The sequence below is a fragment of the Cyprinus carpio genome, chromosome B22 (genome assembly GCF_018340385.1).
Source record: "Cyprinus carpio isolate SPL01 chromosome B22, ASM1834038v1, whole genome shotgun sequence".
In the NCBI taxonomy this organism is placed as follows: domain Eukaryota; kingdom Metazoa; phylum Chordata; class Actinopteri; order Cypriniformes; family Cyprinidae; genus Cyprinus; species Cyprinus carpio.
The window spans coordinates 19,611,427-19,634,803 of NC_056618.1; the positions used below are offsets into that span (position 1 = coordinate 19,611,427).

Below are 23,377 nucleotides of genomic sequence, written 5' to 3' on the forward strand. Positions count from 1 at the left end.
GCAGCTTTTAACTTCACAAGACATTAATTGACGAACTAGAGCGGTCATTTGGATTGCTTGTGGATTATTGTGATGTTTTCATCAGCTGTTTGGACTCTCATTCTGACGGCACCCATTCACTCCAGAGGATCCATTGGTGAGCAAGCTACATTTCTCCAAATCTGATTAAGAAAGAAGCAAATGCCAAATGCACTTTTGGCAAATGCAGGCTTGGGTATATGTATGTATATATATACTAAAATTAATAAATAAATAAAAAAAGAATTGGATATGAAAATACATAATAAAAAACAACCACAACACACTCACCAATAAGCTGATGGTTAGATTCCAGCATAAGAGAGCAGCAAACACATGACTAACAGGTGGAATGAACCAGGAAGAGGAAACCAACAACTGAGACAAAAAAGACTTTTCAAAATAAAAGACATGCATGAGCTGATGTTAAGAGGTCATAAAAGTGTTAGGTGTTTAATGGTCAAGAGCAGTGGGCAGGTTTACTTTAGGACAAGCCAGGACAAAGACTACAAGACACTGACGCGAAGATGGAAACTGCTGAACATTATAGATAGTTAAATATGTTAATATCAGGACAGCATTAAATAATAAATAATTAATTATGAATAAAAATGTCTTGTTTATTTACTTATTTAAACTGAAAATTGACATAACAAAATATAAAATATTACACTTTCAATATCTAATAATGTTATATTAAATAATAACTGCAATTTTTACAGTGACTCTTTTTTATTATTTTGCAAAATAAAAAAGCAGATTTTTTACAGGGTATGGCTACTATTGCGCTCCTCATCTACTGAGCCTGTGGTTGTTTTAAACTAGATGATATTAATGCGGCTTAAGAGCATGGAAATAGAGAACTTTATGGAAATAGAGAACTTTAGTTTACTCTCATCCTAATTCTAAACTGTTTGATCTAAAACGGGCTGCTGCTCAGCAATTCAGTAAGATCATCTAACCAAATGCAATTTCTGTTAAAGAGCTCTTATGAAAGATCAAGGTTTGGCAAACTGCCTGATGTCTGGCCTCTATGTGCTAAGACTGACCGTCAAACTATCAAAGCCAGATCACTGCGCTTCAAAGCCAACCAGGAACGGACGAAGATCTTGTTGAACACTGAAAGGAACCCAGGCTAAGATATTAATAAAACTTTAAAATGCTCTGATCTCTGTATTCTGCTCGACTTTTGTATATTTTGTTCTTTCATTTTTATCAAACCAGGCTCAATTCCACGTCTTTGCGTACCTCATTTCTTTACTTGCAGAATTCATACTCGCCCGGGCAAGTGGTTTAGATAGTTTTCCCTTAAACAAACTATGACTGGAATCCAAACAAAAAGAACAAAGCCATTTTCAGCATCAGTACAGAACAGCGACAGAGACTTAGTTCAAAGAAAATCTGTATCATACAACTGACGTCCTTAAAATTAATGTGGATTCATGTGCCCTATATTAGGTGCTGTTATACATAATATTATATTATGCCTTTATTTTTTTCATTTAATCAAAAGTTATGAATTTCTTTAATATGTGTTTTATATGTAAATATGAAAATAATATGTAAAAATATTATAAAAATATTATATCTAAAATATATATGAAAAATTATTATATATCTATATATATATATATATATCTATATATATATATATTATATATATATAAATATATATATATATATATATATATCTATTATATATATAATAATAATACTAAAGAAATATATAATATATATATATAGATATATATCTATATATAAATATTATAAACAAATAAAACTAATAAACCTTCATTATAAATATCAACCAACAAAAAAAGGTTTGGGGTTTTAAATGAATGGTTACGCTTTATTTTAAGGTGTCCTTGTTACAGTGTATTTATACATTTAAGTATATGTAACATGTTCAACAAAGACACCTTAAAATAAAGTGTTACCAAATTAATATCATAATGTAATATGTCTATTATTATTATTTTAAATGTACTATTTAAAATACACCATAACTTAAAACACCAGCATGTATAATCTTAAATATATGTGTAAAAAAAAATTATAATAATAATAAAAAAAAAAAAAACACCCATAACAGTGCACAGAAACCAATTGCTGGCCCTCATGAGAGACAAAAGCAGTTGGGACACATGCTCCTTTGACTTGGGTGTCCAAAAACTCATCAGTCATTGCTGGTCAACCATGCATTTTGTCTGGTTAGTAATCTGAATAACACAAAACATAATCAACCACATCAGTATCAGTATATGACCATAAGTTATTTCTGAAGCTCGTGGACCACTGGATGCTGAACTGTAGATCATACCGGACCATTCATTAATATTCAGCACTATTTATTTGATACAGGTATCTTATAGTATTGGTAAAGCACACGATAATGTAAATTGAAAGCACTGCATACATAATTTTTGTCCGTGAATAAATTTGAATATTACTCACAGTGTGCCGCTGGGTTGATATCCTGGAATGAGATGAATCCTGATGAACAAAAAGCGTCCAGTCAACACCACGAAGTCAAAGGTAAATGCCGAATAAAATATTAATGGATATGTTAAATAGCGGACGTGCAGTTTTTCTCGACACCCGATGAATTAAGGCACGCGGAGCCTCACTGTACATCACACCGCGACTCATTTAATTATGCGCGTTTGCATCTGCGAGACGAATACAGTGACGTAAAGGAGTACTAACCGACGCGGACACCTGATTGGCCAGAGGGTGGGCGGGCTCTTCTACTCTCAGTAGCTTGATTGGTGCATCAGAGCTCGACGGGCCAAATTCTAGCGCTGATTGGTCAGAGAGACGGTCGTATGGTTTCATTTATACAGAGGCTTAAAACTACTACCTGAACATCAGAAAAAAAGACTGTTTAGATTATAGATTATGAGATAGATTTTAGTATATATCGTAGTTAAAGACACATAGATGGATGCCAATTTTTTTTAAAGTCAAACTGAATGATTACCGACATATTTTATCGATAAATAACATCTTTCTCTCCTCTCACAATATTGGATACTTTCTTTAAAAGCTGCATGATTATTCTGTTCTGTCACAGTATACTCTCTCTCTCTCTCTTAATTTTTAAAGCTGCGTTTGCTTTTTTTTTTTTTTTTGCATTCTTATTAAAAAAGAAATCTGATATATATACTTAGCCTATATATTATACACGTAAAAATGGCAGAATGTATACATACACATTTGTATTTATATATACAATATTTTATTTAAATGTATTTAATTTTATTTTATTTAAAAACATTTAAATATTTTTATTTATTTGAATGTTTACTTTTTATATAAAATATGTAGGCCTCTTATAAATAAAATATGTATTTATATAATTCATAAGTGTGACTGACCAAACCAAAAGTAAACACCAGACACAATTTTCACATTTTCATCATGACACACATTATGTATTTTTACGCAAAATGGGATTTTTAAAAATGATTATTTTTCTTTTTTAGTAGGCTATTTATGGATGGCACTTGCTGGATTAAATCGTTGCATACTACAACAAAGGCTACTTACAAAACAATGATCGTCTGAAACAGATGCCTAACCATCGCTGAATTATTTTGTATTTGAATCCAAATGTGCATAAACAAATAAATATATATTATTTTACATTTAATTCATAGATAAATATTTTTATATAAAAAGATGCATACACTTGAGACTGTTGATAAAGACTAATGAATGAAGGCTTGTGGTGGGCTCTGGTTCTGACCCCGTGTGTGTGACTCACTCATCTGAGGGGGGCTGGGGTGCGAGTCTGACCCGCTGAAGGATGAAGAGCACGCGCGCGCGAGCAGCGGCCGCCTCCATCTACTGACGCATATTGCTTTATATAACAGCCAAATTAGATTTTAGAAACGCTGCAAGAATTTGAGACCAAAACGAAATGTGCTATGTGCATTAAGACTAAAATTCTCATTACTATAATATAGCATTTCTTCGTATAACTGTAGAAAAAGTAGGTTTCTGTAAATCAATGAACACTAACATAGTGTGAGAATTAATAGGAACCCGTGCTTAGCTGTCATAAAAAAATAAATGTCACAACGAGAAAATAAAATCATATTCAATGTTCATATTTATAAAGTCATGTTCTTGGCAGATTTTGAGAGATTCACTAATGCATTCATCACAATTCACCTTATAATTAGTTACAGTACAAATACTCATAATTAATTTTAATCTAGCTATTGTACATTATACAACACTTGCCTTTTCATGGTATATTTTTAATATAGAATCTGAAGCTTTTTCTTGTGATAGACATGAAGTTAAATCGAGTATTATAAAGCACTCTCTTTAAATGTCTAAAAATGAATAAATATTGTAACAACTACTGATCAGGTTCATAAATAAATGCCACGGTAATTAATAAACATACAAAATAAAAGAAAAGCAGGAAAAAAGAAAAATGATCTACTATCTAGATAAAACAAAACAAATCTTGAATGCATGTGATGTTTTGTAACTTTATATATTATTTCTATAACATTTAATATAATTATTTGAATAAGGAATTAATTCAATTGCGAACAATTCAACACAATTTTTTTGATAAAAATGGCACGTTGTACAGATTAAGTCAGGAATGTTTTTCATTTCTGACACTGATTGCAAATATGGCTATGATTATTGCTGAGCAGATATTAATATGGAAATGTTGCTTTTCTTTTAACTATCTGTCATTGAAATCATCTTATCCTATAATAAATGGATTTAGGACAAAGCAACAAGAACACGCTGAGATGAATCTTGTGTGGGTGAAGAACATCTATCTACACCCACATTCCTCACTCTCTTAATCACAAACATCACATATGTGCTTCTGTTACTCCATACTGTAGAGTTTTATGCAACCAAGTGTTTGATGAGGTTGTGAAGTGGATCCAGTTTGGCTGAAACGAGATCCAAAAGAAGGTCCTCCTGAGTATCAGACATCCAAGACCCCTTACAGTCTGCGCTCATGAAGCCATTAAGAGAAGTCAGGTTAATGACGGGCTTCAGGTTCCCATTTCTCCTTTATCTCTGAAAAGTGTTGCCGCCACTGCCACCCTTTCCTTCTTTTTGCAAGGTGTTGCCATGGAAATAAAGAAGCACATGCTAAACGTCTGGTATATCAGATCTTGCTTTAATAAGAGGCTTTTGTCTGTGATATTCAATGAACGAAAACAGCAGGTACATTCAATTTTATAATAAGGAATGCATCATTTTCAGTTTAAGCCTTTGGAATTTTTTTTGAGCATTTTATCGTTATAAGTCAAGCTTTTCTTAGTGCGTGCTGCTAATAAAGAAAAACAAACATATGCATAATCATTTTCCACTGGGTTTATTTTTATCTTACCAAGACAATGTGGAACAGACAGCGTGGAAACACTCATTAAATATCTGGCAACATGATTAATAAAGCAATTCATTTTACTCATAAAACTAATTTACGAAATGACACCAAGAAACCGCGATAAACCGTTTCCTCCATAGTGTTTATGCATGTCAGATAAAGCAAGTTACTCTGGATTCCTCTTCATTTTCATATTCGGTTATGGAAGTCCAAAACCGGTTTTACTGTATTTGTTTGTTTTGATGTACCAGCGTATGATAAATACAGTTCTTGAACTCTACCAACAGGGCGGCGCAGCAGAGTCGCGATTAACTCTGTTCGTCTTCCTGTTTGAGTCGCTTTCGCAGGTGATCACCAACCGCAGCTAAAGGGTTGGTCTTGAAGGCGGGATTTTTCATGACTTCGCTGAAGTGAGATGCTTCCGTCTCGCTGGAACCAGACAAATATAACGATTCATTCGACTTTGTTATAATATCTGTGCTCAAATAAAATGTTATGTGATGTGTGTGTGTGTGTATGTGTATATGTAGAAAAAGAGAGAGAGAGAGAGATGGATAGATAGTAGTAACATTATATAACAAGTAGTATCATTACTTGCATGCCAATTTTATGTTCGGTTATATTGAAATCATTTAATATAAATCAAGTAATTTGCAATAAAACATTTTACATGTTTTATTAAAACAATACAATCAATTATAATAATAAACGTTTAAATAATGTTTTTTATTTAAATTATAAATAATTAAAAAGTTTTTAATAACTTTAAAATAAGTTTTTTTTTTTTATTAATGTGATGTGCTTAATTGTCATGGCAATAATGCAAAAATAATGAAGGTTAATACTTTATTCTCACCAATAATAGTAGCTACATTTGCAATCAGTGTCTTTTTTTTATTATATTATCCTTTGGAATCTATATTTTGCAATTAAAAATGAACAAATAAATTGTTTTAAATGTAAAAAATATCTTTATATCTATAAAATATCTTTTAATTAATAATGAATCTTTTTACCTCAAATTATGATTTTGTATTTTACGTTTTATATTTTTTAAAATTGTTTTTACTTAAAGAATGTCTTTAACTGTCATGACAATAATTAAAAAAAAATTATAATCTTCATAGAAATTGGCTTTATTTAGGATTTATTGTCTCTTTATGCAATATATAATTTATTTTTTGTTTCTGAGTGAAATATGACCTCGTTCTTGACATGTTTTGTGAGATTTGTCCATTAACCACCAGGTTTTTATAAAAATTGTGTGTGATTTGATGAAATAGAATTCTACTGTGAAATTCACATTAGCAAGGCTTGGAAATAAAAAGGTAAGCCATTATCTTACAGCAGTTTTCGTTTCTGGGCTGGTTTCATCAAGCTGAAGTTTGTGGGTTCTGGTTTCTTCTTAACCGAACTGTGGCGAGAAACAAGAAACAAACAATTGTGTTACTGCAGAACAATTATATTGTTATACATACATATATATACACATGTCAGAAAAAAGGCTCAAGTGTTTTATATATAGAGACTTAGAGGCATGTTTGAAGATGCACTTTGAAGTTCTCCATGACTCATGCAAGACTTCACAACACATCAAATGACAAACAGACAAAACACCACAAACAAACTGAGAAAAAACAGACTAATGTGGTTTGAATCAAAGCAATTAAAGGGTTGTGAGTCGATTAATCTACAAAACAGCGTGACTGCTGTCGACACGTGGCATGCTTAATTCTCAAGAAAATACATTTAGAGCCAGTGTGCGATTATACATGTGCTTTTTTACGATAATATGCTTATGGGGGACTGCCAAAAATATCAAAGACTGAAGAGTTTTGTCTGCATTTCAAGGTTTACATTTTTTTAAACACCAGGGTTATAAGTTAACTACAACAAAAACAGTGAAAACATTTTGGCCCACTTCAAATAAAATACTGAAATAAAATAAAATAGAATAAAAACTTTTAAAAAACTTAGCTAGTTGCCATGGTAACAATTCTAATTTTCATTTAGTTTACCTTAATGCTCTAAAATAACTAAAACTGAAATAAAAATTAATAAAAAGGCATTTTAGAAAAAGACGATAATGCAGAACAAAATCACTCCAACTTAAATACCAATTTCAAGCCGATTAAATTATCCAAAACTTTTTAAAATCGTATTTATATACACATGACTTTCCCTTATATAAATATCTTATTTGTTTACTTACAAGGTTCCCACACCTGACCAATGTATTTTCATGACTTCCAGTGATTTGTGATTACTTTTGTGTGATTGATATTGTTGATGCAGAATTCAATTTGTTAAAACAAAATGAAATGTGTTTGAGATTATGAGGCTTTTGGCATGCCATTTAGATATCTTTCTGGGGAAATAGAAAAGTATTTTTAAACCTTAAGTAAATATCTAATATATATATACATATATATATTTTTTTTGTTATATATATTTTTGGTAAATATATATATGTTATTTTAAATGTACTATAAACATTAAGTAATTAATACAAAAAGAGAAAGCGGTGTTTGAATGAAATCTGTTTGTATGACTATGTTGTTTTGAGACGTTCATTCATGCCAGAAATATGCACAAACCTGCATAAATCATCCCAGAGCTTGTGTGTAGTAATGAGAAAACAGAGCTCATAAAACTAATTTACGAAATGACACCAAGAAACCGCGATAAACCGTTTCCTCCATAGTGTTTATGCATGTCAGATAAAGCAAGTTACTCTGGATTCCGTCTTCATTTTCATATTCGGTTATGGAAGTCCAAAACCGGTTTTACTGTATTTGTTTGTTTTGATGTACCAGCGTATGATAAATACAGTTCTTGAACTCTACCAACAGGGCGGCGCAGCAGAGTCGCGATTAACTCTGTTCGTCTTCCTGTTTGAGTCGCTTTCGCAGGTGATCACCAACCGCAGCTAAAGGGTTGGTCTTGAAGGCGGGATTTTTCATGACTTCGCTGAAGTTGAGATGCTTCCGTCTCGCTGGAACCAGACAAATATAACGATTCATTCGACTTTGTTATAATATCTGTGCTCAAATAAAATGGTATGTGATGTGTGTGTGTGTATGTGTATATGTAGAAAAAGAGAGAGAGAGAGAGATGGATAGATAGTAGTAACATTATATAACAAGTAGTATCATTACTTGCATGCCAATTTTATGTTCGGTTATATTGAAATCATTTAATATAAATCAAGTAATTTGCAATAAAACATTTTACATGTTTTATTAAAACAATACAATCAATTATAATAATAAACGTTTAAATAATGTTTTTTATTTAAATTATAAATAATTAAAAAGTTTTTAATAACTTTAAAATTTTTTTTTTTTATTAATGTGATGTGCTTAATTGTCATGGCAATAATGCAAAAATAATGAAGGTTAATACTTTATTCTCACCAATAATAGTAGCTACATTTGCAATCAGTGTCTTTTTTTTAATATTATCCTTTGGAATCTATATTTTGCATTAAAAATGAACAAATAAATTGTTTTAAATGTAAAAAATATCTTTATATCTATAAAATATCTTTTAATTAATAATGAATCTTTTTACCTCAAATTATGATTTTGTATTTTACGTTTTATATTTTTTAAAATTGTTTTTACTTAAAGAATGTCTTTAACTGTCATGACAATAATTAAAAAAAAATTATAATCTTCATAGAAATTGGCTTTATTTAGGATTTATTGTCTCTTTATGCAATATATAATTTATTTTTTGTTTCTGAGTGAAATATGACCTCGTTCTTGACATGTTTTGTGAGATTTGTCCATTAACCACCAGGTTTTTATAAAAATTGTGTGTGATTGATGAAATAGAATTCTACTGTGAAATTCACATTAGCAAGGCTTGGAAATAAAAAGGTAAGCCATTATCTTACAGCAGTTTTCGTTTCTGGGCTGGTTTCATCAAGCTGAAGTTTGTGGGTTCTGGTTTCTTCTTAACCGAACTGTGGCGAGAAACAAGAACAAACAATTGTGTTACATGCAGAACAATTTATATTGTTATACATACATATATATACACATGTCAGAAAAAAGCTCAAGTGTTTTATATATAGAGACTTAGAGGCATGTTTGAAGATGCACTTTGAAGTTCTCCATGACTCATGCAAGACTTCACAACACATCAAATGACAAACAGACAAAACACCACAAACAAACTGAGAAAACAGACTAATGTGGTTTGAATCAAAGCAATTAAAGGGTTGTGAGTCGATTAATCTACAAAACAGCGTGACTGCTGTCGACACGTGGCATGCTTAATTTCTCAAGAAATACATTTAGAGCCAGTGTGCGATATACATGTGCTTTTTACTATAATATGCTTATGGGGGACTGCCAAAAATATCAAAGACTGAAGAGTTTTGTCTGCATTTCAAGGTTTACATTTTAACACCAGGGTTATTATAGTTAACTACAACAAAAACAGTGAAAACATTTTGGCCACTTCAAATAAAATACTGAAATAAAATAAAATAGAATAAAAACTTTTAAAAAAACTTAGCTAGTTGCCATGGTAACAATTCTAATTTTCATTTAGTTTACCTTAATGCTCTAAAATAACTAAAACTGAAATAAAAATTAATAAAAAGGCATTTTAGAAAAAGACGATAATGCAGAACAAAATCACTCCAACTTAAATACCAATTTCAAGCCGATTAAATTATCCAAAACTTTTTAAAATCGTATTTATATACATGTCTTTCCCTTATATAAATATCTTATTTGTTTACTTACAAGGTTCCCACACCTGACCAATGTATTTTCATGACTTCCAGTGATTTGTGATTACTTTTGTGTGATTGATATTTGTTGATGCAGAATTCATTTGTAAAACAAAATGAAATGTGTTTGAGATTATGATTTGGCTTTTGGCATTTCATTAGATATCTTTCTGGGGAAATAGAAAAGTTATTTTAAATGTACTATAAACATTAAGTAAATATATATATATATAGAACTCAAGAGGGCAGAAAAAGAAAAAAAGATGTAAATTGGTCTGCAGTAAATTAATACAAAAAAGAGAAAGCGGTGTTGAATGAAATCTGTTTGTATGACATGTTGCTTTGAGACGTTCATTCATGCCAGAAATTATGCACAAACCTGCATAAATCATCCCAGAGCTTGTGTGTAGTAATGAGAAAACAGAGGCTTACGCTTTGTTTCTCCGCTGTGCGCTGGCAAGGGTTTTGAGAGACGGGAGGAGCAGGGAGAGTTCAGGAAGGGCGTCTGCCAGCGGTCTCATGTCGCCCACCACGGGTGTGGCCTTCCTCCGCGCCTGCGCCACCTGCTGCTCACGCGCCAGCTTGATCGTACTGATCTCTGGAGATGACACAGACACAAACAAACTACATATGAAAAAGTGTAGACACATAGTAGACACATTCACATATTAATTCAAATTCAAACAGGCTCTTTGAACTGTTGCGAAGTTATTTCCCGATCCTATTCTCCTTGTCATTTTCTGTTCTCTGGCAAACGGAATGAAAAGGAATAAAATAAAGTAGTTAAATAGTAATTAAATTAGAATACATAAAAAGGCATAATTTAAAAACAAGGAAAATTGTCAAATAAAGAGTTGTAAAACAAAACATAAAAAAATTGAATAAAGTATAAAATAAATGTATTAAAGGCATAACATTTTAAGATGTGTTTAAAAAATTATAAATGAAACGTGTATATATAATAGTATATAATAAATATAATTGATAATAAATAATATTGTAATAATAAATACAATAATAAATTGCATTAAATAAATTGGCATAAGAGTGAATAAAAAAATAGAGCATAAAATAAAACTACAAATGTATAAAATAAAGAAAAGTATATATTAAAAAAGGTATAAAAAGCATCAAATAAAACAGAATTCTAAAAATAATAAACTTAACAAACTGCCATTAAACAGAAAGGCAAAAACTGCACAAAAAGCCATAAAAAGCATGAAAACTAAAACATAAATAATATAAAACTCATATAATAAATAAAATGTCAAAGGAATTAAAAAGCATAAAATATAAACAATAAAATGTATAAAATAGAAAAAAAAATATTTAAAAGACATCAAATAAAAAATGCCTAAAACATTTTTAAAAAACAGAAGCAAACAAAAAGATAAAAATGTGTAAAATAAAAAGGGTAATATATATATATATATATATATATATATTTTTAAAAAATATCTATTAATATATATATATATATATATATATATATAAACAAAAGGTATAAAATAAAATGGCACAAATTAATTTTAAAAAACAAGAGCACAAAATAAAAACATTATAAAAAAAAAAAAAAGTGTAAAATACATAACCCATATCTCTATACATAAAAGTACTTCAAATAAACAAATCTCCTTTTAATCACTGCAAGGAATCAAAGAAATAAATTGATTTTAAATAATATCTCAAATGAAACACATCACAGTAAAGTTAGAGTAGGTCACACACACAGTTTCTGATTTTAAAAAAGAAGTTGTTGGTTTAAAAGGATCAGTTCATTCCAGTAAACCTATATCCAGTATGACTTCCTGTCCAGCCCTCAGACAGAAAACAACTCCTGCAGGAACAGACTGATGTCACCCGACCATCTAAAACCAAACCAAAGCTCTGAGACAGAAAGCAGGACACACCAGGTGCTTCAGTCCAAAAACAACAAAGTACATGTAGGGAAGAAAAAAACAGACAGAGAAGCACTTCTTCGACAGAAGCACTACGTCTTTTTGCAAACACAAAATAAATGTCATTTTTCATCTCACAAGTGGCCATTTTGTTTTTTTCTTCTGCTGTTATGACTTCGTTAACCTTGTATATAAGTGTTTTTGTAAACCATGTGCTAAGACCTTGAAGGTCGTTGAGTTTTATGAATCCATCAACATCTCAATCCTCCCCCCTTTTTAATTTCCTGACAATGCGACATGCAGTCTGAGGCTTGGGTTTCTGCTGGAGCCGTGAGCCCCATTAGATCCTAATTATAATCACCTCGGCCGGAGCTTGTGTTACATGCCGCATTGATCGGCCCGAGCGAATGCAGGCGTCAGAATCGGGGTGCGGCGTTAATGATCCCGCCATATCCATCTCTGAAGTTCCCTTCGGCCCATGAGATCAGTTCACCATGAAAGAAATGGCCTCACATGAGCGTTTCGGGATTCGGTTGATGATATTAGCATTTTTCTTTGCGGGAAAGAAAGAAGAGTAGGTGAAAAAATACTCACTGTTAAGCCATCTTTCCCTGCGCTCCTTCATTTTTTCTTTCTTCGACTGTTGTTTCTTTTCTCCTGTGCCTGAAAAAAAAAAAAAAAAACATTTCCATATGGCTCATTACTGATCAATTTAACAAAGATTTTATGCATTTTATGCGTTCAACACTAAAAGGCTTAAAAATACTAATAATAAAAAAATAATGTTCATTCTCAAAAGGGGAAAAATAAAAAGCTAAAAAGTGTGCTTTATATTTAGTTTAGAATGCAATGCAATTTGGATTAAAAAAAAAAAAAACTGTACTAAAACTGACAAAGTAAACACCATAAAAAGATAATATGGTACAGGAATGCATAAAAAAAAAAAAATGGAATACAAACTTTTACTTTCAAATGGAAACAAATTTAAACTAGTGTTATTTCAGTATTATTAGTATACTACTATTTAATATTTACTATTTTGTTTTCATTTAAATTTTAGGATTAAGTGTTTTTTTTGTCATTTTTATTATACTTCGCTTAAATGTATTTTTTAATGTCAGTATGTTTTTTTTTGTTATTTTAATACTTCATTATTTTACTAAATTATTTCAGTTAGTTGCAACATTTCTAATCTTAAGATTAAGTTTAATAAGTTTAAGGTTTCTATCTAAGATATATTATAATTAATTTAAACTTTATTTTATTTAATTAACAAATTGTTCTCTTTAATCATTTCTAAGACGAACGTTTTTTCATCTAATATTTATATTTTATTTCAACCTAATCTTATTTAATGAAAACTATTTAAATAGTATGAGATTAAAAAAATATAATCTTACAAAAGTAATGTTTAAGTTTGTCATCTGATATTTATATTTTCTTTTATTTAAGCTTCATTTTCGTTTATTTTAATGAATGAAAACTTTTTATTCATTTTAAGTTTAGCTACCAGCAACAGCACTGGTTTAAATACAAAAAGCAAAACATGCATTACACATTCTGCTTATTCTTTGAAGAGGGTTTTAGTTTTGGTTTAAATGCAGGTGTTTTGGTTCATGTGCGTTTTATTTTGTCTGCAGAGCATGAACTTCACGCACCTGTCAAAATAATGCAGTGGCAGCCAATCAGTTAAGGCTGTGAACACAGAGGCTGCAGGTTCAGTTCCCAACAGAAACTAGACTGCTGATCAGAAAACAATGTATGGTGGGAAAAGTAAAATAAAATGAATTGATCTTTTTTCAGCAATGCTCTGAAATTACACAGAAGTGTCACTGATTTTAATCAGATCAAATATTATGGCATGTGTCATGGCTGTGGGACTGCATAAAGAATGGAAAATAACAACAGCCCTCGTGTGAACAGATTACAGTAGGATGTCTGTTGTCTGTTTAACTGCATGTAACTCTTCCTGTTTCCATATAGTGACGTCTTATCAGAAGGAGCATACTGTGTGTATTTAATGATTGTGCTGACCTCTGGGGATCAGATCGAGTGTGACGAGGAATCTATATTTGCCTGTGTGTGTATGTATCAGTGTAGTGTATCTGACAGAGGTCATTCACAGACCACTGAGGTCAAACCACAAATAAACCTCTTTTAGACATGATATGTGATGCACATGATTTACATGCTTCATTTTCATAATAAAAATATTAAATTGTTATTAATTAATTAACATTATTACAACATATTCTGATGGTATATTGAATAATAATTACCTTTCATTAAAATAATTATTAAAATTACTGTTCCAGAAAATAAAATAAAAAAATAATAAAAAGTGCTTAATAAAAATAATTAATTCGTTTGTAATCATTTAATTATAACATTCAAATTGTTAGTATAGATAATAATAATGACACAATAATATTTAATTTCTGTGAATTTCAAAAATAAAAATGTCAGGACTTCACTTTTATAAAATGCACTTACTGTGCATTTAATAAAAATTATTAAATTGTTTTTATTCGTTAAATATTATAATATTCCAATTGTTAGTATAATTAATAAATAATTATTATAACTATTAAAAACAACATTTAAATTACTGTGCATTAAAAATGCTTCACTTTCAGAAAATGCACATTGGCTTTAAAAAAAAAAGACTAAATTAATAATTTAATATTGTTATAACAGTGCAAATGTTAATATAATTAGTAATAATAATTATGCGAATGAAATATATTTTAAAACGGTGCATTGAAAAAAACAAAAACATCAAAAGATATACATGTTTTTATTAATGCACAATGGGTGATTAATAAAAATTATTGTTAATAATTTAGTTTTATTATAACATTCCAATTATTAGAATAAATTAATTATAATTACTCTTAATAAAACAATATTTATACTAAAAAGCATTTAAAATTTATAAAATGTCAAGACTTAAATGCTCTACTTTCAGAAAATGCACATTGTGTGTTTAACAAAAATAATTACATTTTTATTAATAATTAAACATTATAATAATCCGATTGTTAGTGTAATTCATAATTACTATAAATAATAATAATAATAATAATAATAAAAATTGAATAACTGTGAAAATCACCATAAAACAACATAAACTGCCCAAACTCAGTTTCGCCTGGCACACTGAAATGATCCGTGTTGTGCAACATATGCTAAAAACAGTTATACTACAGTGACTGTTTTGTCCAAAAATAACACAAGTGCATTAAACCCAAAGAGAAATGCATGAAATGAGTCGACCTCCGCGATTTCCATCTCCAGGGAGAAACTCAACAACCAACAAGCTTCTGGTTGCCGAGCAACATTCAGAGGTAAAGAGTGTCATGAAAACGCCTTCACAGCTCTGCAAAGACCCGGTCAGTGAGAGACAGGAGGTTTGACAGCCTCAGAGACCTCATTGACCTCCTGCTGGCTGTGGACATTCATCAGAATACATATGAATTAAGCTGAGCTTTTTTGGTCAAATCAACACCTTTATCTTTAAGAGGACAATGTTGAGTCTCAGAAATACGCGTCAAGGTCACATTTCATTGCAAAAACAAAAGCAAAAAGGTATTACAATTATATAAAGCAGATTTCAAAGCAAAGCAGGCTTGTAAAAACCTTGTGTTGTATTATTTTTAGGACTTATACAGACTTCCCCCTAAATTTGCATAACTAATGAGTGCAGACATTTGATTTTTGGAAATATACATATTAGGGGTGTGCAATATACCAGTAGACACGATTAAATGGTAGAAATTTGTCATCCAGTAGAGAATTTGGACTATTGTCTCTATTGCGGTTAAACGCTCACGTGACGTTGCTGTGCTATGTGGTGACAAAAACTTAGTGTTTGCATGTGTTTATAAGCATTGCTGTTTAAAACAAGTGATTTTAAGCTGTTGAAACCCAATCAGCAGTGAAGGAGAACTCATTTCACTACATTTCTAATCGTTGTCAGAGAGGCATGTGAAGACAGGGCTATTGAGTTATTTTGCTGCTTTATAGGCCTTGACCGGTTAAATACACAATTGTATGTGACAAAAAGCCCATCTTTGCATGTATACGTAAACACAGTTATTTAGATCTTCACTAAAAACAAATTGCTGAGAAAGAAAACACAGTTGTAACAGTATATTGGATCCGGGCAGCTCTTAAAGTGACAGCAGTCTAATATTCCTGCTTTCTGTCATTCATTTTAATCAAACAACAAAAGAGAGAAAATCTCTCACTGCTCTTGACTAAATCACTTTTGTAACTTTAATAAGAAGGAATATATATTTATTTTCCACAGTGAAGAATAGTTTAATATTCCTGTGTTTTTATAGATTTGATTACTTTACTGACGAGATGCGCAGTTTTTGTGTTTTTTTAACAATCGAATGCGATTTAATTGGCACAGCCAAAAATCGTTATAAGATTGAAATGCTAAAATTCCTCATATTGTGATAAATGAAATGCTATGAATAATAAAACATATCTTTATATTATTCCCATTACAGTAACAATAATTAGATTATAATGATAATAATTATTATTATTGTCATACAAATATAATTTATTATATTTTTGCTTATAGGGTGAAATATGATCTATAAAATTTATCCACAGATTAAAAATGCAATAAATTGCATATTTTGTATGAATGTGTAAGACAATATCTAAAAACATTTTTTATCTCTTTTCCAATAAAAATATTTTCAAACTGTAAAACTGTGCTCAAACTATATGTAATAATTTCAATTTGTTGTAACAGTGTGTGTGTTTTCCACATTTTGATGGCAAAAAGTGTTTTCACTCATTTCCCAGCCGTGAAAAGTGAATCAACATCTTTAATCCAATTGGAAAAATGTAGCCACATCCGCAGCACATTTCTGTGCATTTATGTCTGCTACTTTGTATGTGTCGATCACTTCGAGACGACTGGCCTGTTGTGTGTGTGTGTAAGAGAAACAGCATCTCGAATGACCGTCATCTTCCTGTGAGGAAAGCTGAACCAGGAGACAGATTCAATGCAGGAGACTCAAGAGAATAACATGAGACTTACTTATAAATCCTGAACGATTACGTGTCATGTACACATCAAAACAAGCTTTCACTCAGTTTTAACAGTGTTATAAACACACACAGACGTCTGTGTGTTTTTGTCTGTATATGGGCATGACACGGCCACGGACAAACAGCTCAGTGAGCTCCTTCCTCTGGAAACGAGTCCTCTAGAGACTTGATAAGAGAGATTAACGTCATGTCCTACGACCCACATTTCTCCTCACTATATCACTTGTTCCAGACTGATGATCTCTGACAGAAAGACCTGCGTGTGTAGTCCAGACACAAACGCCCTCAGCCTCTGCATCCTTCAATGATATGATAAACACAACATAAACATCTGCTTCTGCACAGAGCCGCTGAGAAAATGACAATAACGAGAAAAGGCTGAGCCTGAAACTCTTAATATATTGTACTGGAAAATGACAATAACGAAACAAGATATTTTTACACTGTTATATGTGTTATTTTGTTAAATAATATATTATATTTATCACATTATATATTTACCACAATTACACAAGTAATTTAGAGGACATAAATTTATTGCATTTAAACATAGCAACAACAAAAATTTATCTGCATATGTTTAGTAGACAAATAAAAATTTTTTAGGAATATTATGGTTTGTTTAAATATTAAAATTTTTCAAGACTATTATGGGATATTATTATATTATATATATATATATATATATATATATATATATATATATATATATATAATGAAAAATTATATATATTTTTTTATATATAGTTAAAATGTAGTTAAATATCCTGTAACGGTGTTGAACATTTGATTGGTAGACACTAAAAATATGAAAATATATTAAAATAAAAAAAGTATAACTAATAGTAACACTATATTTTCTTGGTAACACAGAGAAATGAAAAAAAAACATGTATATGCTTGCATATTATATATATATATATATATATATATATATATTTTTTTTTTTTTCAACCCTGTTACCAAACTTTATGCAATTTAAATTCAACCAAAAGCCCTGACAATAATGAAAGAATAAAAAACAAAAACAATAAAACAAAAATATAAATATATAAATAAGTACAATGAGTAACAGAGTTGATAATTTAGCTTTAATTTAGATACAACTCAGTAGACACTAGCCTTTTTAATTTAAAATGTTGTTTTTTTTTTTTTTTGTTTATCTTATCTAATTAAAGAAAAATAGTTGCTTGATACTTTTTTTCTTAAAATACTTTTTGTAACAGGGTTGAATGCATTGAGATAACTTCCTGTTATGCTGTAGAAATGTCTTGAGTGTCTTAGGCATCACAGTTTTGCTCCAAATAAAATGGTTTTGAAATTTACACTCGAATTATAATGCAAAACCAAACCAAAGATGACCATAATCTGCAATTGCAAACCATAATTTACAATTACAAAAATTCAAACTTTGGTTTACATTCTTTCAATTCAACATCTGTTTGCCAATTTACAATCCCTGCCTGATCCAGAACCAGTTTTCCACACTCTGAACCATTTAAAGCCATCACCAAGCCACTCTCAGATCAGAAACAACCCCCATCAGCGAGTCAATCCAACCATCAGCCACCACAGAAATAACAACAGTGGTGTTTTTCTGCTGTATCTGCCTGATAGGGATCTCCGGCCCTCATATCTCCCTCCAGCACTCCTAACGCTGGAAACCCAATCTCGCCTCTGCATCCGTCTGTTTGCCACAAACCAGGGATAGGGAAAAAAATCCATCATTCCCACCACATCCATCCCAGAGAGAGCATCATGTTCAGAGAGCTGGCTGAAATGGACACCGCCAATTAGGAGCGGACAGAACACCCCGGCTGCCCTTTCTGCCCCTCTGCACTTGCACTTCTCATCTCCTCGTCCCGCCAGCGCTGTGAGGAGAGGTGGCAGGGCGTCTGGGGAGCTGAGCTGGAGGTGAATTTCCGAGGTCACGCCGAGACTGATACCCCCAATTAAAGAGGCAAAAGATCTCATTCTGTCAAAGCAGTGCCGCGAGCACATCGATTCTCTGCATCAAGCGCAGCCGCAACTGAGGCACATTCAACTAGATCCTCGAACTACACCAATGAAGCATAGTCTAAAAAAATTTAAATAAAACATTTTTTTTTAATTGTGTGTACTATGTGTATATAATGTACAAAAACAAACAGAACAAAACAATAAAACATAAAATATCTCCCGATTAAATGAAGCATGTTCAAAAAAATAAATAAATCACACACACAATATATTTATTATATATATATATATGTGTGTGTGTGTGTGTGTGTTTAATCAAATATATTTACATTTTATTTTTACGTATTTTATGTAAAAAAAAAAAACTTTTTTTGTTTATTTGTTACATGCACAAAAGCCATAAATAAACAGTTTTTTTTGTTTTTTTTTATTAGAATATCTTCAGATTGATTATATCTGAGTCATTTTCAAACAAGTAATGGATATAATAAAAAATAATACATTGATTCATTGATAAACTAAGAAAATCCCCAAATAAGAACTGAATTTTTATACTATGATCTAAATAAAGAATAAAATAAACCATTTCAATATTTATCACTTTAAAATGATTTATATCGTTTATTCAAACACATTAAGTATATATAAAAGTTATTTAATGTTGTGCATTAAGGAAACATTAAATACTATAGCTATGAACTTAGCCTGGGAAAATAATAAAACAAAATGACAATATCGTCATATAACAAAAAAATATATACTAAACACATTACATATTCTCAGATGATGAGGAAATGTTAATGACTTTTAAGAATTGTTTTTGTTGTTTGTTTTTGTCAATACTGAACAAATAAAATTGTATTAAGTGTGTAAAAATTACGCTTTAAGAGAGTTTCTAAAGATGTCTGCAGTATCAAAACCGCCTGTAATTAAAGAAACACCCACTCACTAAAAGCCTGAATAATAAGTACAGTAAACAAACACTGTATGTGACTAGAATAGTAGCCATAGGCACAGTGAGCCATAACTCATATACTGGCTCCAGCTTTACTAGTTGTCTCTTCCTCAAGAGAAAGTCAGATTGGTTCTCGTGAGCAGCCGTGGAGTCTGCGGTCACGTCAGTGCATTGATGCAGCAGCGCTGTGATGTTCACGCATGAGTTATTTATACTGCAGACAGCCAGGAATAGAACAGCCCTCCTTACCCAACCTCAATACTCACACACAGCTGACATTTATAGAGACCAATCAAAGCCAGAGGACGTGTGACTCTTTCATCTCGGCACCTTCATTACACTTATACGGCTTCACTACTCGCTTAGTTCCAGGGTTTGAACCAACAACTTTTCAATGAGGAGCCCTGGATCTTCTTTAAGCCACACCAACCTCTGAGTTACAGCATGAATCAAATCTCTGTTCACTGATTTCAAACATCCAATATTCAATACATTTTATAGACATCATTTTCAAAGTATACATCAGATTTTACAAGATTTCAAAAACATGCAATAGTATGCCATCTTGTGGCCACAAATGCATGTGCATTTAAATATTAATCTTTTTTGTAATTTCTTTTAATTTCTTTTTTTTTTTTTTTTTATTTTATTATATTTTATTTTAGTTTAATTTTAATTGATTTTAGACTATAAATAGAGTGTGTATCAGTATGAAATACATATTTAATGACAAATTAGTGCAAATAAAATTACAGTTAAAACATTATAATAGAAAGTAAAATGAATATAAACTGATTATGATGAATAAACAGAATAAACATCCTTTTTATTTTGCATTAGGCCTTTAACTTTTCTGTTTTATTTTTCGCATTTAAATGTAAAAAAACATGAATTATTATCCAGAATATTACAATATAATCAGTTACCTATTTTTGAGTATGTATTAAGATACTTGAAAAAAAACTAGTAATAGTAATATTTCTTGACATAGTTTTACATTCGTCAACAACATATTTAATTGTAAATATGAATAGATTTTAATTTATATACTACATTACAATACAATAATTTAGTTTTAATAATTAAAAGCAAATCTGTGCAAAAATTTGCAAGTATAACATTATAATAACTAAAATAAATATTAAATGATTATGACATAAAATAAATAAACATTACTCTTCATTTTGTATAAGCTTTCTTTGTTTCATATTTTACAAAATTATAAAACTATTGCATCTCTTTTAGAATTAAGCTAAAATATTGGGCAATTACAGTATTTTATAATATAATAATCATTCTTTACATTTTGTTTAATAAGAACCAGTCTGATTTTCATATTAAAATGTAAAAGGTTAACATATTACAAATTATAATACAACACAATTTACAATATAATGATTTATTTATTATTTGATTTGCTTATTTGTAAATTTTTAAAGAAAAATGAAATGCTTTAAATATTCAGTCGAAATGTTTACACATTTAAAAGCAAATCTGTAAGAAATATTTAAAAAGAGATGAAAAAACACCAACCTTTGTGTTCTCCTGCGGGCTGTTTGCTCTTGGTCTCTTTTGAGGGTTCGTCAACTTTCAGCGTTTGAACTAAAGACTCAGGGGAGATTTTAGTTCCAGCAAAAACTCCAGAGGGAAAACTGAACCCCTACATGCAGAACACATCAAGCTCAATGAAGAACGAGCTCATTTAGATCTTTAGGTCATCTTGAGGAGAAATTACACTGGGATACAATATATATCATATATTTAATAGCATACGACAAATGAATAATACAAACAAATGGCCATACCTTTGAATTATTATTTCTACTGCTGTCAGATGTGTTGAGTTTGGTCTCTCGTGACTCTGTCTGTGTGAGCTGAATGGGCTGGATCTGTATCTTCTCCAGGTTCCCCGGCGTGGGTCTGTTTTGGTGCTCATTTTCCAGCTTCACAGCGCCGTGGTGGAGCTTCTGTCGGACCCGTTTAATTTTCCCCACCATTCTGTCTAAGTATACGCGGTTTAATTAATTTCGCTAAGGTCCTTACGTTTATACACAGCACAGACGTTCGGAAAAAGACGCGCACGTGTTAAAGTTCACAATTTGTTTGGCGTTACAGCTAATATTGTCCGAGTAGAAATGAAACGGAAGATGAGTTCCGTCAAAACTCCTCCTCAGGTGGTTGAGGCTCGTCTAAACTTGCAAATGTTCAGGTATAGTTTTCCAACCATCTTTAAATCTTTAATTAACGACACACAATTTAACGTAAAACACAAAACAAATGGCTAGAGTAAAAAGAAATGTAACTTCAATCGACCGTAATGAAGGTATTTCCAAGAAATGTCCGTTCCTATGGTTAAACTATGGTTAGTGTAGCAAAACCATGGTTAATTTTTGGTTAGTACAATAGTTTAACTATAGTAACCTTGTGAGCTTTTATTTGTAGTAAAATTAATTTTCGTAAGGGCTGCTCTGTGCCTGATCAAAAACGTAATGCTGCATAAAAGCCAGACTAAATTAAGCAAGCTCTGACCTAATATCAAAACATAGCTCTGTTTCCTGTGTAAATGCATTTATGCCATCTCTGAACAGCCTTTATAAAGACCCTAAATGCCATTTCAGTGGCACCTCTGCCACCTTTGCGGTGTAATTTGGTAGTAAATGAAATTTACACTGCAAAGGTGGCACAGAAGCACTTCTGAAGCGGCATTTAAGAGTCTTTACACAGTTTAATGCTGCCCAGAGGTGGCATAAATTAATTTACACAAAAATTACAACCTGGGGTGGTCAGAGCAGGCATCATTTATTCTGTTTCTTGTGTGGCATTGGGTCTTTGCATTGAATTTTGAGCAGGCACAGACCAGCCTTACCTCAGTGGTGTTTATCAGAGTTTGGAAAGCATTTTTAGTCACCTCATTCTTACCAAGTTGTTTATTCTCATTTATAAACTGTTATAAACCGCAACCTGTGTTGAAAACTGAAACAGGAAGTCCTTTCAAAATTATCTTTATTCTTTAATATGGCAAATAAATACATACGTACATATATACACAAGCAAAACAGAGAGTTTACAGTTAGTTGAACAATATTACAAAAACAGTATATAGATCCAGCTCGTACACAGCTTAGAAATATAAAAATAACACTTATTAGTCCAGCAGCATACATTTGATTTAACAAATGTCTTGACATGATTCAGAATAATCTACTTTAAGTTATACATCTTAGGTGCAATTTTGAAATGCATACGATGGTATACTGTATCCAGGTACTGTTGGTGGAGGTGGGAACAGATGGGGTAATTTTCACTGCCCTCCTTCTGTGTTTCTGTGTAACTGAGTCTGGACCCTGAGG

The 23,377-nt window shown here is 31.1% G+C and overlaps 3 protein-coding genes across 8 annotated transcripts in view; all 3 read right to left on the reverse strand.

Annotated features, from left to right (window-relative positions):
* adarb1a (adenosine deaminase RNA specific B1a) overlaps positions 1 to 2,701 on the reverse strand; it is a 29,994-nt gene extending 27,293 nt beyond the window's left edge. Inside the window, exon 1 of one of the 2 annotated variants that reach the window (XM_042748583.1) lies at positions 2,473 to 2,701. Coding sequence is in view for 1 of the 2 variants with exons in the window: in XM_042748582.1 (XP_042604516.1) it covers positions 310 to 337 (28 nt within the window). In the remaining variant the exon portion in view is untranslated. Of the gene's footprint in view, positions 1 to 309; positions 387 to 2,472 lie in introns of those variants that run through there. The other variant, XM_042748582.1, reaches the window with a different exon arrangement.
* Positions 1 to 23,377, reverse strand: part of LOC109082837 (glutamic acid-rich protein-like) — an 848,403-nt gene that overhangs the window by 212,779 nt on the left and 612,247 nt on the right. The gene's annotated exons all lie outside the window — the stretch shown is intronic.
* Positions 5,162 to 22,199, reverse strand: slx9 (SLX9 ribosome biogenesis factor). 2 transcript variants are annotated; one of them, XM_042748610.1, is made up of 6 exons: positions 21,833 to 22,199; positions 21,561 to 21,687; positions 12,632 to 12,700; positions 10,572 to 10,737; positions 9,294 to 9,362; positions 5,162 to 5,821 (listed from the first exon to the last, which is right to left on the reverse strand). In XM_042748610.1, the coding sequence occupies exons 1-6, from the start codon at positions 22,022 to 22,024 to the stop codon at positions 5,701 to 5,703; spliced, it is 744 nt and encodes a 247-aa protein (XP_042604544.1). In that variant the 5' UTR covers positions 22,025 to 22,199; the 3' UTR covers positions 5,162 to 5,700. The 2 variants fall into 2 exon arrangements, with proteins under 2 accessions (XP_042604544.1, XP_042604545.1); XM_042748611.1 differs by lacking the exon at positions 5,162 to 5,821 and adding an exon at positions 8,139 to 8,387 and having other exon boundaries at positions 21,833 to 22,196.

Coding starts and splice junctions, on each gene's coding strand:
- slx9 (XM_042748610.1), bottom strand. CDS start 22,024: ATGGTGGGGAAAATTAAACGGGTCCGACAGAAGCTCCACCACGGCGCT. Junction 12,701..21,560: donor GCCCGCAGGAGAACACAAAG/GTTGGTGTTTTT, acceptor TTTTTTTTTCAG/GCACAGGAGAAAAGAAACAA. Junction 9,363..10,571: donor GCACAGCGGAGAAACAAAGC/GTAAGCCTCTGT, acceptor TTCTCGCCACAG/TTCGGTTAAGAAGAAACCAG.